The sequence below is a fragment of the Manacus vitellinus genome, unplaced genomic scaffold, assembly GCF_001715985.3.
Source record: "Manacus vitellinus isolate BGI_N305 unplaced genomic scaffold, ASM171598v3 scaffold_18_pilon, whole genome shotgun sequence".
Lineage (NCBI taxonomy): Eukaryota > Metazoa > Chordata > Aves > Passeriformes > Pipridae > Manacus > Manacus vitellinus.
In genome coordinates this window covers 10,970,857-10,990,181 of record NW_021939324.1, presented here as the reverse complement: position 1 = coordinate 10,990,181, position 19,325 = coordinate 10,970,857, and the positions used below count along the sequence as shown (strand labels likewise).

The following is a 19,325-nucleotide window of genomic DNA, read 5'->3' as shown; positions in this document are numbered from 1 at the left end:
GGGATTAATCACTGCCTTCTGCTGAGTTTTGAATCCCTATGTAAGCATCAACTCGCAGCAGTTTTTAATTACAGAATAGCTTACTGCAGCACGTTGTTGTGAAGAAAGTTTAGTACAACAGCATATAAAAAAGAGCTTTTGTTTTTGTGATACAGCAAAAAATAGCAAATTATTTTAGATGTAAAGTGTATTTAGCTCTATCAAATAATCAAATTTTGCTCCCTGGAATGAGTTGCATACTTGCTGGGACCAGCAGGTACCAGTATGTGGATGAGGCTGGAGACAATAAATGCAACTTCACGTTTATTCTTATTGGTAATTCATAAAATCCCCACAGAGCCTGAGACTGGTTTAGCATAATAGCAAGACTATATTCTGAGCTGTTTTCTTTCAATTGTAATGTTGGGCGCATACTAATAAACCACATGTCAGCCAAATGCAAGGAGAAAAATGTAACATATGAATATCATTGTATTTAATATTTCCCAAAAAGTACCATTTCAATAAACTGCACTTCTATTTAATTGCTTACTTTAAGTCATTGGGGAAATTTTAGAGGTTGAAATGCAGATCCCTAGTGCTCAGATAGAATATGACATTAATTTGCTGCCAGAAGGCTATACGCATGCATGCTAACTGCATACATATCAGCTGCTTCATATAAAGTCTCATCATTTTAGTTATTTGACTTAACATGTACTCTGACACAAAGCAAATCTTAATTAAAGCAATTAGAAGAGAAAGAATAGTAGTTCCAGGCACACAATGATATGCCCTTATAAGGCATGGTCAGCTTTTGAGCTTTTCTCACAGTTTGATTAACCTGCTGACAGAATTTTAACTGGAATTCCAATATGTGTTTCCTTCCTTTATTTTAAAAGAAAATACCCTGGCAGAAGGTTTCAGTAATCCCCAAGGTGTTAGCATGTTGATCACCTATTTAATTTTCTCATAAAAACAAAGCTATTTTACAGTCATAGTCAGCATGAGAATCTTTGTGTATAAATAAAGATTTATTTCTTATGGAGGCAAAATATTGTGTGAGAACATGACAGGGCATAAATGATCCATTCCTGCAATTTTGTAATTGGTAGGGAAGTGCTGAACAACATGCAGAAATTATGTTTGTGTTCTTTGAGGAAAGGTATTAATATATCTCTTTATTGTATTACTGAGTTTTGTACCTTTTTTTTTTCAGAGTGTATTCATAAAACTAAATATAAAATTTCCTATGACAGTTAATTTTTCTGTATTGAGAGAGAAGTTTGGATTCTGGTAATGCCAGGGAACTTGCCCCAGCTCTTCTTTCTTTTGATCAGACTGGTGTTGATAAGAGAATCCCAATAAATGTTATTGGGCATATTGCTGTGTTTTACTTCTTGTTGTTTCCTGTTACTTCTGAGTTAATTGCAAGTTCTCTGATAATTTATTTGGAAGCTAAAACTGAAAAAAAAAAATTATGCCTACGTTGCTATGTCTTCAGGGCTGGGAAGCAGGAATTATGTGAGTAATAGAAACAGCAAGTGTTTTCTCTGTTCTAATAATATTACCCGAATTCTATTTTGAGTAAGATACCATTTCTATGGACTTATTTTTTTATTATTGTTGTTTTGTTTGTTTTTGCTGAATAGAAATAATTCAAAATTGCTGAGAATTGCTAGTATTAATTCTGATTCTCAATTGTGGATGAACTGTAGAGGGAGTACTGACCTTCTGGTTTATATTTTGTTTTCTAGCTGGTAGCTGGGAGTGTTGTGATGGCATTTGAGGAAGTGTGTCCAGATAGAATAGATCTGATTCACAAGAACTACCGAAAGCTCTGCAACTTGTTGGTTGATGTGGAAGAGTGGGGTCAAGTTGTTATAATTCACATGTTAACTCGATATGCACGTACGCAGTTCATAAGCCCATGGAAGGTAAGCTTATGACTTTTAAAAATAGTATTGTGAGCCTACATTCTGAATTATTTCCATTGTTGGATGTACTTAGTCTTTTAAGATGTGTTTCTATGGGGACTTAATACCAACCAAATATGTGAGTCAGCTCTCTAAGACTTCACTAACGCAAATCATCCACCCTTCTTCAGAGCATGAGAATTCTTCTTCCAAGCTATAACCTTTTCTGCTTTACCCATGGCACATCCCATGGGCAGCAGAGAGACTCCTTTTTCTGTGGTTCTTTGAACCACGTGGCTCTTCGCTTTTACATGAGTGAGAACAAGAAAGTTTTATCATTCTGTTCTGACACTGGGTAGAATCTACTTGCATTTTAGATATGAATACCCAGTATCACAGCATGAGAAACATCACCCTACTTGTCTAGGCTTTGCTAATGTGCTGAGGCACTGTGTGGAGACTTGAATATAAGTATTTGAAATGTGAAGTACAAAAAACATTGTATTTTCATTTTAACAATGTGAATATGAGTATACTCTTTAGCATTTATAAAAGGAGATATTCAAAATACAAATCCTGTCATTTCTTACAACTAAAAAGGGCACAGCTCAAGAAATTGATGCTATTGTTTCAATAGTGATTTAACTCTGGATAACAATTTAAATTAAAAGACAGAGTACTTCTGGAAAGAACTGTATAAAATTGCTCCACAGTTCTAGTTGTTTGCGTTTATTACAGGCTTGGGGATATTACTAATGTTAAGTTTTACCATTTAATTTGAAAACCATTCATGTTTAAAGATGTACATTTCAGTGCAGATTATTGTGGTTCGTAATTAGCATATTAACAATTTTTAAAGATTTCTTTTTTCAGCATTGGAATAGGGAATGACACCAACTATCACTGAATTCATTCAAACTGTCTTTTAATACCATTTGCCTGAGAATCAAGACTGAAATACCGTGGCATTCTGTGTTAATGTATGTATAATTTGTTATGTGAAAATAATCATAAGGAGTTGTATTTGGACAAACAGTTAATTTCAGCCTGATTTAGTTTACAGTTATATTCACTTCTTAAATAAGCAGGGATTATAACAAACAACAAAAATGTTTGGAGTAGAATCATACTTCTGCACTACTAGTTAGATTCTGAAACACTCTTTTTTGTTTCTGATGAAAATGACATTGTTTATAAGAACACATTTTTCCAGAAAATTGCTTAAAGTAAGGAAAGTATTTTTAGATTATGAGAGATTTAGGTTATATGTTTTCCTAAGGTCCTTGAAGCAGAGTGTTTACTGCATGTTCCTTATTGGAAGAAGGCAACTTTCATTCTTCCCTCCGACATTTAGAAAGAATCAAAACTGTTAATCTGCTTTGCCTAAAGCTACAGTTCTGCAATTTGTTTCAGCCAGTTTTAGTCTGTGACTGGACAAAGGAAGTTTAGAAGAGGAGGATGAACTTCTGTCTTGGACTGAGAGGTTGGAGGTCTTAATGGGAATTTCCTTCTTTAAGGCTCTAATGTACTTTTTTCGCTGAAACTGGATGGATAACAGTTGTTGCTGTGGCCTGTGCTCTAGGATTGTAAAAGGTTTGTGTGACAATACTGACAGCGTCAACCTAAAATTAGTCATTAGTAGAATGGTATTAATAACACTTTGTTTCCACTTTCAAAAGCTTCGATGTAAAATTTAGTTTGTCTACCTCCTCAGGAGTTAAATTAACAGATTTTTTTTGTGGTGCTAGTTGAAATGCGTGCCTTTGTCAATAGGTTCTTAAATGAACTCATCATACAACAGGCCATCTTTTGCAGTAGAAGAGATTTTTAATTTAGTTTATTTGCATCATTATGGATCAGTATTTAGGCTGTTTATATGTAAATGTATGATTTGAGGAACAATTAAGTGTTGACAAAGTAGATTGCAGTCGTATCAATTGCAGTGCATTTTCCATAGTTTTTCTAACTGACATCTTTGATGATAAATAGTGGATGCCAAGTCAAAGCCGATTATACAGTGCACTAGGAATTCATGGCGCTGTCAGGGAGAAGACCGATTGACTTTAAATTTACATATTAATGAGAAGATTTGTTAAGAGGGTGCTTGACTATAGAAAATAACAGCATATTTATAGGGCACGACACTTTATAAATAAAGCTGATACAGGAAAATGGAAATTAAACCTATCAGATTAATAAATTCGAGGCTGCTAAAATGCATATTTGCATTTTTATTCAGTAAAATTTACCTTACTTTTTGAGAAACATATGTTGCTTTTGTTCAGATTGAGCTAATTCCTAGCAAGTAATGGTGTAATGGTTTGAATTGATTTCTTTTGCATTTAGAAATCTAAGGAAAAATTTGGAATACATACCAGTTATGGAGAAAGATGTTTTTTAAGTGATATGCTTAAGGTTGTTACAAAACTTTAATCAAATTACCCATTAACCAAGAACACTTAGTTTTATATTCCTATTTTTAGCTTCTTTGAAGGGTATAATTTTTAATTCCAGTTGTAAATGCTGTGAGAAAGAATATCCTTGGTTTATGCTATTTGTTTTAAAGTAGTTACATGTGAATACAGTTTCAGAATAACCTTTTTTTCTTTAACATGTGTTAACTGGAATGAGAGCATGGCACTCATATTGGCAATACCTGCTTGGGACTAGAACCAGCAAAAACAATTTCAAGTTTGTTGGGAAACAGCATACATGATAGCAGATAAAACTGTGATGAATTCCAGCATAAATATTTTGCCCTACTCTTGTTGCAGAAGTTGTTGGGACTGCCAAGTTGTTTGCAAACATCACCTGACCGATAACAGCTTGCAGCTTATTCTAAAATAAAGTTGTTGGTTTCAATGAATACATTGAGTTGCAGTCTAGCAGCACAGAAACTGATTTTGGGCTGTTCAGCCATCCTTGTTTCTGCAAGATAAGGATCGCAGGAGATAGTGGCTGCTTCAGCTGTCCTGATGCGTAAATTTAACACCAAGCACATGTCCCATCTGGGAGAGATGTCTTCTAAAAACAGCTGACTTGGTCAGAAGTGCTGACAGTCTTTGTATAGAGCGAAATGGAGCTGGGAGGTGTAGTCTTGCAAAAAAACCAGTGACTCTCAGGGCTGCTCAGCTTCATTTCGGACAATTGAACATTACATAAATAAACTCTCTTGATGTTCAGTTAAGATCGGAAAAAAACGGTGAATTCATATTGATCATGGGCTTCCGTTGTAACAAAGTTGCTGATAAGGACTTCTGAGAAGCTTACATTTTTAGGATTAATTATAGAAGTACTGCTCAATTTAAAGTGCTCAGAATTTACTAAGAATAACTGATGGCGTGGGAGGGAGGGAAGGAGGAATTCAGCCTGAAGAAAATAATCTAAAAGAATAAGGAATTTTACAAGAAAAATGTGAAGTATTTGAATGTGTATATGCCCTAAACCATGAATTGTGAAAAGGAGCCCAGCTCTCAGTGAATTACAGGAAGAAACAGATTGAAAATATTTATTTTGATTGATAGCTCTGACAAAATGTTGAGGTCCCTTCTGACTTCAACTGTTCTGTGATCTCTTGTCTTTTGTTAAATGCTTTAAAATGTTTCCTGCTCTTGTGGTATTTTCTTAGTATCTTTTAGTGAGAAATTCTTAGTGTATTCCATAAAGGTCATGGTTATGTGTGATACAATTCAGTGTCTAATGGCTACTTAAGTCAGCTCAACAGTGTCTAATACTGCTTTAAATATTTTGTTGTTGTTGTTGTTCCCCGTGTTGGGGTGCACATTGAGTGAACTGTAATTGTGAACAATAAAGCTTCAAGCACAGCACATAGGAAATACTGTCTATCCTTAACTGTTGTAGAACTTGTTAACAGTGTAATGAGCATCCTGAATCAGTTCTTCTGGTTTACTGTGGGAGAGCTTAATAAAACTTCTAAATCCTCTGCTGAGAGGCTGAGAACAGAATGGAAAGTTGTATTCAGGGTAATAGCCTCCTATTAACTAGGTTACCCAGACAAAGTAGTAAGAATGAAACAAGCTAAAATATTTTAAAAATATTTTTTATGTATATAATTCATTTAATAATGAATCAACCTGAATATACCTTCCCTTCTTTTGTTCTCCAACTCTCAGTAGAGGATCTAGAAGTTTTATTATACGGTCCCACAATAAGAAGATGAATATGGAGACATAGATACATATTTAAGAAACATTCAGAAAAGCATTCAATCTTTTAGGATAAAGTTAATCATGGTATGTTATGTTTTACTGACTTGACATATCATCTACAGTCCATTGTAGACCTCAGTGAAGTTTCTTTGTAGATATATCAGATGATAGTTTCACTGATTATTCTATTTTATTTTTTTCCACTGCCCTAAAAGATTGTGAGGCCAGAGAATTTTCTTTCCCAGAGATCAAAAGCACTCATCTCACCTTCAGCTTCCACTAAACTGTCCTCTTCAGACACCAGAAAACCACATACATCAGTAGATTTACTTAACCCTGATTTGGCTGATACAAACAAAAGATTAAATTTAGGAAAACTAGTTTACAGTGAACTTATGTGTTATGCTGCTTATTTCTTCCATTCTTAATGCACCTATTAGAATACTCAATCTGAATCAGGGCAGTATGGATTCAGTTACTGCTCCCTTTTTGTGAGAGTGCAGTACTCCCTGGCCAGATTCTTTTAGATATGCATGAAGTGGGGTTAATGTTTAATATCAGAAGCACTTATTTGAAGATATTTAGTGAAGCATTTGGGTCACAAAATGGACTGGCTAGCTATTTTACTGTCACAGCAGTTTTGTTTATTCCTATAGTTAATTATAGGGGTTTTTTTTCCTAATAAGGTGAGAATATCTTAACATATAGATTTATAACAAAAAATTACCTCAAGTTGGTTGTGAGAAGTTGATTACTTGAAATTCTAAGCAAAACTTTATGGTCATTGTGAATATAATCTAAGACTATTTTCATGATCACTGTATAATAGCCTCTTCTGTCACTGAAAGGGAGCATTATTGGTTTTCTGCCGTTACTCCATTTTCCCCCTCTCTTCCCTTGTGTTAGGGATAGAGTTTGTAAGGAAGTCTGGATAAAGGAATTGATCCAGCAGAAGAAAAACTGAAGAGAGTGTTGAATTTCAGGCACATTAATTTCCTCATTTGCTTTGCTTTGCTTTGTGGCTTCTAGACACTAACTGCTGCATAAGAGAAGTACAGTCTGTAGATAAAAATGCCATGTATCTTTGCAGCAAAGTATATTGCTGTGATTTCTGTTAGTCCAATGACAGACTTGCAGTGGAATAGCAGCAGTGAGTAGAATCTGTGTAGGCAAGTTCTTTAGGACATCTGTATCTACTCAAGTTAAGGAAGCAACCCCTGGCTTTCCTGCAGATTTGACCAGCAGTTTCCATGTAGTCCATCCAGTGCTGTAGTCTTGCCTTCTTGACTCTAGATGAGGTTCTTTTTATTATTTATATATAGGATAAGAGATAGTCTAGCTATCTGTTACAAATGAGTTGTTAAAATTGTTTTTATCTCTGTCTAAATTATTGACTTACAGAGATGAAAATTAATTGGAAGGAAATGGAAATATTTTTATAGGAATCTAAATGTTAACTGTCTAACTACTAGCAATTTTTAGTTTAAATATCTGATGTTGCAGATCCCCATGAGCCACCACAGTTTCTGGCTTTAATTTTGGCCACTTGAATGCTACTTACTCATAGAAAAGTGTGTAAGCAATATGAAATGAATGCTGTGTTAGATTACTTTGAGACCTTCCTGGATGCCAAAGTATTCATGAATTCTGTTCCGGGCATCTTTCTTTAGGGTATTACTTTCTGTGTAGCAACTTGTGTGGTCTTTTCATTGTTGTACCAGGATTTTCTCTGGATATTTAGAAGAGTTGCAAAATAAGCTTCCTTAGCTCCTTTACAAAAGTAAACCTTTGTTAATTTTTCCACCATTTGAGAAAGACCTGTAGGAGGTCAGACCTCTGCTCTGAGAAAGTTTTAGACTCCTGAATCTGATCCTGTACACTTCTGTTTGTAATATGAGATAGAATTCTTGATTGGTTATGACAGATCTCTAGAGGACCACTGGGAACAGTAAATATAAAAAAATGCAAATTATTTGGGTTGGTCATTTCTTTGACAGTGTAAGCATGAATTTGTTCCAGTTCATGGTTAGAAAAGTGCCAGACAAGAAGATTGGGGTAACTTAGTCCTGAATTGTAGCAACATGTCCTTATGATAAAAGGATGATAAGAGGATAAGTATACCAGCAGTTGTTAGTGTGAAAATACCACTTGTAAGTGAATCAACAGATGTTTTAAGATGCTTTCAGCTCCTTTGTTGACTTAGGCATTAGAATGAAGTAGAAAAAAATCCTGTAAAGAAGAATTTAATGTCCATCGATGATGTTTAGATGAGCACACTGTCAGGTAAGGATAGCAAATTTCCACCTTCCAGACTGCCAATCTAAGTACAGGTACAGTTAGCGTTCTTCAAAGATTTCAGATAATTTTGTGTTTTGAAAATCTGAGTCTCCTAACTAACGTCTAGAGCTAGGACTGTAGTCCAAATATCGTTTAAATATTGGATAAACATTTTGGTAGCTGTAAACAATCCTAAAGCTACATGAAAATTAAAAAGAAATATATGAGTCTGTTTGCATATATGGGAAATGTTCTCTTTGTATTTACTTATTAAAAGCATCCATTTTTTCCCAGAGAGAAGGAAGTGATTTGCTTTAAGAAGTAAGTATACATGGTTTGTTGTAACTAGAGTGTATACTGAACACTACAAAAGCAAGAGCACTGTGAACGATTGCAGTTCTGTACAGGCTGAAGATCTGTGAGGTCCCTGTTCCTCCATACATTGTCTATAACTCCTGAGGGGTGGTGACTAATTCTAGAGCATGTAGTACCCTTCTTTTGGTTGCAGTAACTAACAATTAACTGGTTTTCTTTGTGGTTCATTTTGCAGCCCTGTGGAAGAATACTCTTGCTTGGCAGTTGGTTCATTGTGGCTTATACTGCCTCTTCAGATGTTTAAACTGATGTTAAACCTTAACTATCATAAAAAACTGAAAAGCAGCTCAAGCACTTAGCCAAACATCTGAATAAAAGTTTCAAATTCACTTTAATTTTTGGACTTGAGAGAAATAAAGTTGTGAACTTTTAGCTAGAAGCAAATGGTATATTTTTCCTTTAATTAATCCCTTCGCTTTTGTTCCTTCTGAATTTTATTTTGCAATATTTAATTTATCCCTTCCTGTTGTTCCTTGTACTTGCTTCCTCTCTTCTTATGCTCTACATGTTTTTTTCTTCTTTGATTTTCATCTGTTTGTCTTTGCACTGTCATTATCGTGCCTTTTCCACACACTACTGAAAGATTTTTTTTTTTGTGGTAAGAAAGTTATTTTATGCCTCACTTCCATTTTGAGGAGAATGAAACTGTTTCAAATAAATGAAGGTGATCCAAAATTCATAATGGATTGTTTTAATTCTAGCTGCAAGTGTCACAAGACTTTGTTACAACAGTAATTGGGCTTTTGGGGCTGCTGCGGAAAGATGTTCATTACTGCAGCACATTTAAGTCTTAGACCCTATATTTAGACACCAGTTCAAGACTTTAATTGCTGCTTCTTAGAGCAATGAGAATGAACACTTCAGTTTTCACCGTAGCTTGCTGTGAAGTTACTTAGCACAGATGTTACTGTAATTGTGATATATTGGGAAAAATTTATTGTTCAGTGGACCTCAACCCCAAATTTCCACCTGTGCAATCCTCATCTCAAAGCTGTAGTATAAAACTTTAATGAATATCGGCTTTCTATAGAATGTTTTGTGTTTGTTGTTTTTGGGTTTTTGTGTTTGGTTTTTTGTGTGTTTTTGGTTTTTTTTTAGTTTTTCACTAATTGTTTTATTTCATTACCTTTTGAGTTTGTATTTAAAACCTTTGTTATTGGCTACGTGAGTTTTTAAAAGCCACTCTAAGGCTGGATTGAGCAGTTTAAAGGGTATTTCATGTAATAAATGAGTTTGCATATTCCTACTGTATGGGGAAATTGTGGGGCTTTTTTTAGAATGAAATAAACATGTACATCTGCACTGGAATTGTACAGGGTATTGTATAGATGAAAATATTACTAGTAAACTACAAATGAAATTTGATTTATATTTTATATATGCTAGAAGTTAAGCTAAGAACAATGTGAGTGAAAGTACCTTAATGTTAAATTTCACCTGCCACAGTTAAATTCTCAAGCTTATGTAGGTGTCTTAGTTCCTTTGTGTAGCTTAGGTATCAAAGATTTTTAGCAATTACTGATTTGTTCTGATAGATCAAAGACAGGTCCATTTTGGTATTCTGAAACCCATCTGTGAAGCGTGTGGAAGGATTTAGGCATATTCTCACACAATATGAAAATTTCAGATCTATCTCGGATATTAATGTTTTAAGTAGAAAACTATTCTTTACATTATGTACCGTTTTCCTTCTTTAAGGATACTGTTCATGATACAGCAAATGATTACTGATCTTGGTGGGCTGAGGTGGTTTTGGTATTTGATCAGATTTGCTGACTAGTGAATAATCCCAAAACTCTTCTTACCTTCAAAACCTAGTTTATCCAAACTCTTGAGAATGGTTCTTAGAAATATTATAGAGGGCTCTGGAAGACAGCTAAAATCTTACCTACCAAATATTCTGCTGCAGGCCTTAAAAAAAGAAGCTGTGAGTGTATTTCCTTATGAATCCAGGGAGAGAAACTGAAGTTCTATAACTTCAGTTATACCTAACCTAGGAATACAAATATTCGAATCAGTTTTTCAATACAAGATGGAGTTACGACTGGTAAAGTAGGCAAATATAATGAGGTCATGCTTCGGATGTCATTGAAGGTTTACTTGAACTCAGTCTATGGGTGTGTGAAGCTCTGTTTGGAGGTAATTGTAGCATTCACATAATGTGTGAACACTTTCCTAAATGGAAGTAACATTCTCAACTTTTATGCCATATTAGATATAACTTCAAGCAAAATCTCAGTTAAGTGTTAGCTCATTTACCTAGGGACTTTAAAAACACACTAATGGAATTTGCTATCTGTCAATTTCTTCATTTAAACTGTTAATACTTTATGATGTCCCTAAACGGTATGTCTGAAATAATGTAAGAAAGAATTAATGCATGTTCTTTCACACTAAAATACTCCTCTGCTGTGAATAAATCATAGTAGATGGGGAATGCACAGAGTCTATTTGCAATTCCTAGCCTGGAATGCTAGTGGTCTGTCTCAGTTTTTAATCACTTTATTCTCCCAGGGTTCTGAACTTTTTAGTCATTTTGCAATTTAGAAAAGCTATTAACTGCACAATTAAATCATGTGCTACTACAAACTGTTAAATGTATTTAATGCAGTTTAACTAATGACTGCCACTGTCCTGTTCTTCTCCCCTTACCACCTAGTATTTAGAAAATCCAGTAGTTCCAGTGATCCTATGACCACAAAGTGAGACAGATAATTTTACCGATCTTAGTGAAAACAAAACATGCTTTAAAAAAAACAAACAAAGCAACAGGCTTCTGTTGGACTGAAACTGCATCTAAAGGGATTGAAATGACCAGAGAAAGGAGAGGAAGATTTTAACCTCCTCCCAGATTCCCATGCTGTCTCTCCCTTGTCAAAAAGGATCAGATTATTGGGGTTTTTTTCTGATGAAGTTGCTAATATGTACTTGTTATCATCAGTTTGAGCTCTAATTCGAAACCTGTGAAAGTAAAATATCTAGCGTTTCTTCAAGGATGTGTTAAGAAGCATCTTCCACAGTTTAGTGTGGGTACACTACAGATACTGAAGATTGGAGAGTAAGTGTGTAGGAAATTATCTGTAGAAGCCATCAGTTGTTGATTCAACAATAATAATTAAAACTGAAAGACTTTCATCTCCCAAATGTAAGAGTCTTATCTTCAGTCCTGTGCTGGCAGTAAAAATATTAGTGTTATCAGTGCTTATTTTATACCCCACTCATATGTTATCCATTATACCCCAAACATACTTTTTTTTCCTGATTGAAGTTCAAGATAAAGGGCATACTGTTCTGGTTGCTGTTCTCCTGAATAACCCTAGCACAACTGCTGAGCATGCAGGTCCTTTCTTTGATCTCTGCACGAGGCTTTCTCCCTTTGTTAGAATACCAGGAGGTTTGGATTGGGCCCAGAGAGTGGTAGTGAGTGGAGTTACATCCTGTTGTTGTCTGGTCACCAGTGATGTTTCTCAGGGCTCAGGACTGGGGCCAGTCCTGTTTAGTATCTTCGTTGATGATCTAGATGAGGGAATCAAGTGCACTCAGTCAGTTTGCAGGTGACACCAAGTTGGGTTGGAAGTATTGGTCTGCTGAAGGGTAGGAAGGTTCTGCAGAGGCATCTGAACAGGTTGGAATGGTCTGAGGCCAATGATATGAAGTTCAACAAGGCCAAGTGCTGGGTCACAGCAACCCCAGGCAGTGCTACAGGCTTGAGGAGTGGCTGGCAAACTGCCTAGAGGAAAATGACCCGGAGGTGCTGTTTGACAGTGGCTAAACAAGAGCCAGCAGTGTGCCCAGGTGGCCAAGAAGGCCAAGGGCATCATGGCCTGTACCAGAAATAGTGTGACCAGCAGGACCAGGGAAGTGATTGTCCCTCTGTGCTCAGCACTGGTGAGGCCACAGCTCAAATCCTGCTCTGAGCCTCTTAAGTCAAGAAGGACACTGATGTGCTGGTGTGTGTCCAGAGAAGGGCAACAGAGCTGGTAAAAGGTCTAGAGAGTAAATCCTGTGAGGAGTGGCTGAGGGAACTGGGATTGTTTAAGCCTGGAGAAAAAGAGGCTTGAGGGACACCTTATTGCTCTCTACAATTACCTGAAAGGAGGATGTATCCAGGTGTGGATTGAGTGATGTGACAAGAGGAAATGGCCTCAAGTTGCACCAAGGGAGGTTTAGATTGGATGTTGGGAAAAATTTCTTCACTGAGGGTTGTCAAGCACTGGAATAGGCCGCCCAAGGAAGTGGTAGAGTCAGAGTCCCTGGAGGTGTTTAAAGGACTTGTAGACTGGGCACTTAAAGACATGGTGTAGTGCTGGACTTGGCAGTGCTGGGTTAATGGTTGGACTCAATGATCTGAAGGGTCTATGCTTCTAAATGTACAGTTGTCTCATTTTGACATTGAATATAGCCTGTAGTTCAGCTTGAGGCTTTAGGGTTGTGAGTGTTGTGAGTTGTGTTTCACATTGCCTGGTAACTGCTTTCCATGTGTGGGATGATTAATAGAATTTGAAACAACAATTCTTGTGTACCAAGAAGCCCGCACGTTTTTGTTTTGCAGTCTCCTGGCTCATACATAATACTTTGCTTTCCTTTCTGTGGTAATGTGGCAATCTTGCAATATTACATGTTCTTGTTGTCTTAGTAGGCCCCTGTGACTACAAATTCTGACAAAATAGACTTCATCAACTTAATTTTGATGAATTTCAGTTCATTAAACTTATTTCCTTGTGTATCATCATCATCCTTTTTCTGGAACAATTATTTCCTACCAGATCTTAACAGATTAAAGAGGAATATTATGAATTTGCAATAAAATATATGACTACAAGACAAGACCACATTAATACTTCTGCTGCAGGGTTATGAAGCAGGTGATTCAATATAAAGACTTTAATCAGATTTAAATTAAAAGTGGTTATATAAGAGTCATATGTTGTGTTATAATTAGTTGGAACTGGGCTCCAAGTATGTTTCTAAGAAGTCTTAAAAAAAACCATTAGAAATGTGAATTTTCAGGCTGTTTCTGTGCAACAGTCATTAATGAGTTAAATACAGTTTCAAACTCTGTATTCCTGTTGCGTTTCTGCAGTTGCGTTCATGACGTGCATGTCTGTTAGCAGTCAAGGCAGGGATGCTGAAGTCTGAATCAATGAGGATTGAATTATCCTCCCTGTGTTAGAGGAAGCTTCTTCAGTGCAGGGTTGTGACTCACCATGATTTAAGAATTTTGCTTTCAAGTTACCTATCCTGTAGGCAAGAGAGGAATTCGTTTACCACTAGTCTCGATTTAGCATCCTGAATTTTTAGTTTAAATACGTGACTGCCACAAAGGTTTGTGGAAAGAGAAGTAAGGAAATGAAAGTTCTTCACTTGCTGCTGCAGAAGAAATCCAAGAGTTTGCTATGGATTCTGTAAAACACTGAGAGGACTGTCATCAAGTACTAAAACTTCTCTTCACATATCTTCTCATTTTTTTATTTTCAGTATCTTTTGAAATTGTAATAAAAACCACTACAAAATTACCACCTTGATTCATTGTTACTTCTTCCCTCCCTCCCCCCGGCCTCCTACCTCTATTGAAGACACTTTTATGGATTCTTTTACTACAACTGAGTTTTGACCATGGCATGCAGCAAAGGGTTGAAGTTACCCTTGCGTGGTTTTCTGAAGACCTGTGTCTTATTTTAATCTCTAGCTATTTTTCCATTCACTTTTGATCACTTTGCTACTACCATCTATAATTAAAAAATACGTTTGTCTGTAAAGTAATTATGTCTTTTAAAAAAACAGCATTTGGGTGTATGGATTAAGTAATTCACTTTAAACTGTTGTGTAGGGTTAGATATTCTTTAGATGTTGACAGAGGTTTCAAAGGCAGGCAAGCAGACCTATGTGTAGAGTTGATATCTGGTACCAACAAGCCCATTGTATCGCGAATTGCTCCAGCTACCCAGTTATGTTCTTTGTTGCAATGAGATGCTTTGGTGACAAATTGAGATGGAAGAATTTAGGAGTGCAGACATACAAGTTGGGGAAGTCAGTAGCTTATTTCTTAAGAAAAGTTTTTTAACATTGAGTACTCTCAATACTGGTAATCCAGACCACAGCTTCTGAGATCTGACACTCTGTTTTATTCTAATCTTGATGGTTTCCATCTTAGTTTTGTTTAAGTTTATGAACTTTAAATGCAAATTAAATTTAAGTATAATGAAACACTTTAACTGTATTCTTTATCCATTTTTGTATCAACATCAGAAATCTTAAGATTTGTTGTAATTCATCATGTTTGCATAAGATGTGTTCCTTTATATTCTTTTATTTAGTTCTGTGGAGTAAATGAAAGGACCAATTTACTAATATCTCAAATTTAATGAATTCTTTCAAGGTGGTGTATTGTTTTTTTAAGTGATGTTATGCGCATAATTCATAATTTTATTTAAACAGCTCAAGGATTTGTACTTCATCAGAGAAGACCAGGCTCAAAATACCTTTTACCCACCTAATTGTTTAAAATAAACAAACTCTGTCCTTTTTTTCAGATTTGCTATTTTCACAAATAGTTTATATATTACTAGAAAGGGAAGAATGCACATATTTACATTGTTTTCAAAAAAAGAGGGAATTGTAAGCAACAGACTGTTTTCAGAAGTGTCACTTTCAGCTCATAGGCTTTAAGTCCAAAAAATACCAATATACATACCTTAAATAGTTTATAGAATAATAATAAAAATATTTCATTTGGTAGTTCATCTTATTTCTAAGGAAATTTTGTATATGTCATTAATCTGTTTTCATGTCACTACATCTACTGCTTTGAAAAATGGGTAGAAAAGGCTATAGCTAATTTCAAAAAAACTATATAAATCTTGCATGCAGTTGTGATGTTGTATGTTACCTCCTTAGTGAATAAAACAAGTTGATTCAAAGATTCTCTGTATGTTTGTCATTTTGTCTTTTGGTAGGCTGATGAGGTGGTGGATGAATATAATGAAAATAATTTTTATGAATCTGATGAAGAACAGAAGGAGAAGGATCAGAAATTGAAAAGCACCTATACCATGGACCCAGATCACAGGCTGCTGTTAAGAAATACAAAGCCCTTGCTTCAAAGCCGAAATGCTGCTGTATGACAAATTGCTTTTTCATTAAAATGTTAAACTACTAAGTATCTATGTTTTTAGAAAATTTAGGAAATTGAAAAGAAGTAAAATCTACATCTCTTTACAAATGTGATAATACTCTTTAGTAACTTTAGGAGAAGCTATTTCAAATTTAACTTAGCTTGTAAGCAAACGTGTGCACTGATTGTGGTACGTGCTCCAAATAATGTGGATAAACAAAGTATTAGCAAAGTATTAGCAAAAAATTCAAATCCAACTTAAATAGCATGTGGTGACTATACCATAGCTAGCTTTTAATGCTAAAACCTTCAGCAACTAGGATGGCACAAACTGTTTTAGTGGTACAGACCTACCAAGAAAATCATACTTATTATTTGTTCTTTCTTTTGAGTCTCACATTTTAAAAGTGAGACAATATACACCTTGAATTATTTTGTCAGTCCAAGCCAGATTCATAGTGGTGTTACCTTGGTAGGGTTGCAGGATAGATACAACGTCATGACTGCTGTATGATCTACATTATTTCCATGAAATTTTAAAATATGGGTAAATTTTTAGAAAGAGAAAAAGCTATGCTGATGGTGAATCATTGTGATGTTAATCAGATCACAGAACGTTATTTCTAACCTCAGCTTGTCCTGTCTTGAGGGAAAAGTCTTCCAGTGATAGTGAGTATTCATATCACTGCAAAAACAGTTACTGCACCGTGATTAAGTCACCTTGCAATTATTCCTGATAAGCTAAGCAGATCAGGTTTTAGTTCTCCGTTGGAAAATACTTCTAGATTCCTAATGTCTGACTCCTCAAAATCACTTATAATCTGTGAGCAGACTTTGGTAACAAATTGATTAAGTTTTTAGAACTTTTTGCTAGAAATCACTGTTTGATGGCTATGATATTTCCTAATTTCGCATAAAGAACGGGTGCATTTGATATGTTTGCCATCATACTTCGCTGAGAACAGGTTCAGTTACTTTTTGCTCACATTCCATAATTTTCTTATCACTGTTAAATATGGTCTTGGTTCTCATATTTATGATCTTTAACTTCCGATATAGCAGTTAGATATTTAAGTGCACTTTGACAAGTGAAATCATGCTTCTTTCAGTTGCTTTGAATTGTTACACGGATATTCATACCTGTGTAACAATTCATACTATTCAAATACAGAATTTACTTGCAATTAAATTAATTGCTTTCTTTGTGACCTTACATTTTTCTTTGTAATAGAAGATACCTGTATTATATTGCTAAAAATATTTTGGTTATTTCCTGTTTTCAGATTTTTTAATCACTTTTTATTGCTTAATAGTAATTTCTGTTTCATTAATACTAAGATTTAAGATACCGGGGGAAGTGTCATCATGATGGCTTTGGAGTCTCCTTTCTATGATTTGTTTGAAACAGAGAGTTATTGTGACATTATTGTAGGAAAGGTTGTGACATGCCATATTCATTAGCATAAAGGTCATATTTTGTCTTTTACTTATGAGAAAACTTAAAAAGAAAAAATAGTATGAAAAATAAAAAATAAAAGTGCATTTCACAGCAATTTCCAGTCTTGGCTCATAGGCAACATAAGCTGCTTATATATCTGTCTTTTGCTTTTTGCTAACCAGGATATTAGTATACAACCCTGTAGTGTTTACTTCTTTTGGATTTGATACTTTAAAAGTTGCCAGTAAAGGCAGCTGCTGTTTTATAAATTACATAATAGAATAATGGAGTGAAATATTTTAAGTGGAATGTAGATAATAGATAATGAGGGATTTTGAACTTGTATTAATAAAGTCAAAGCACAACATTAGCAGAATTTTTAAAGAATATTTCTTCATTAATTTGTACAGCTGATGTTAGCAATACTGTCTTGTTAGGGATGATATTGGTATCTTTACAATTTGAATTATGTACTTTTTTCCCTCTCATTGTGCCTCTTCCTATGACCTTCTATTTATTATGGCATACAATAAATACTGGGAGGAAGTGAAGGTACTTAATTAGTAAAAATATATTAATTCCGGTGTTCTTCCTCAGTCTGCTTTGTTGATCTCAAAGACTGCAGGTAGGCACTTTGCTTTCTGACAAAGAGTGAGTTGGTAGTTCTGCAGGTCTGTAGCAAATGTGATAGATATGTATGAACGACTTGAAGTTAACATGTTGTTTTGAATGTTCTTCTTTTAGGTGGTAATGGCAGTTGCACAACTTTACTGGCATTTGGCACCAAAATCAGAAGCTGGTATTGTATCTAAGTCATTGGTGCGTTTACTCCGTAGTAACAGGTAGGTCAAGTCCGTACTTAACGTTACTAATTTTTTGCGAGAGCTTTTGTGCATACTTATTTAGCCGTAATTGTAAGAATGCAACTGTTTCATTATTGGTTTCATTTTAAAATTGTCCTGTAATACTCATTTTTACTCAGAAAATTAGGATCATTGAAAGTAATTCCATCATTTTCGTTACCACATCCGGGATCCTTCAATATTGTATTTCATTCTGTGACTTTCATTCTAACAAGAATCATGGCTACCTTGTTAGTATTGAAATAGAGGTAGTACCAATTGATTTGCTTAGGGTCTTGTTTTTTTTTAATTCTTGGAATTTATTAGAAATTTACTTCCACCCATTTGCTGCATAGAAGTGGATTTTCCCTGCTCAGTTTTTGGATTTTGAACTTCCATGTATATATGAGACACTATTAAGATGTTTTCAGAATAACTTTCTAACTATACCTGGTATTTTTGTTTAGAACTTCGCTATGAGAATAATTTACATTTTAAATTCATTGTTTGTGTCAAACATACACCAAGATTTTTTTTAAAAGTCACTTTTGTTATGCCTGGTAAGATTACTCAGAGGTACTTTAAATTTTGTAAGCTCTGTCATCATAGCGCTCTTTCTCTGTAAACTTCTGCAGCTTACTCATGGCTAATATCTTTGTCGTTTAAAAATTGGTAAGTAAGTAAAATGGGGTTACGTTTTCATGCTTTTATTTCAGGTAAGAATGAATCACTGTTATTTTAGTGGGTTTTTTTATAGATCTCTATGCTTCCCATTCTCTGTACAAAGATAAGTAAAATGGCTAAAGCAATTTGGTATATGCACAGATAGAATTAAACTCATACTCACAAGTAATATACTCATTTATACTCAAATGCCATTAAAAGAGAAGTCACTTCTCTCTTCTACCTCAACTAGTGCCTAAAATGTCACTAGTCTTCTGATTTTCCTATGTTGAATGGCTTGTCTGTTCTCTGTTACCATTCTGGGTGAAACACTTCTGCTATTAGAGCCACTTTGAAATAGCTTTTGCTGTTTGCCCTTGAAGTTATGTGCCTATGGCCTTTAAATTAATGTCAACTAAACTATAATCTAGTTAGGGTGAGAGTACCTGAAAGAGCATTTCATAGCAATTTCCAATCTTGGTTCATCATGTGCAGCTGATTATTTCCATGTACCTATGTAAGAATTACACAAAATAGGTTTAAAAGATATTA

General features: G+C 35.0%; 1 protein-coding gene across 2 annotated transcripts in view; it reads left to right on the top strand.

The window, feature by feature from the left end:
* The window catches only part of AP3B1 (adaptor related protein complex 3 subunit beta 1), a 148,756-nt gene that overhangs the window by 35,715 nt on the left and 93,716 nt on the right, over positions 1-19,325 (top strand). For both annotated transcript variants that reach the window (XM_018070426.2, XM_018070425.1), the window contains exons 7-9: positions 1,737-1,916; positions 15,673-15,834; positions 18,013-18,110. In XM_018070426.2, coding sequence (XP_017925915.1) covers positions 1,737-1,916; positions 15,673-15,834; positions 18,013-18,110 — 440 coding nt within the window. The remainder of the gene's footprint in view (positions 1-1,736; positions 1,917-15,672; positions 15,835-18,012; positions 18,111-19,325) is intronic.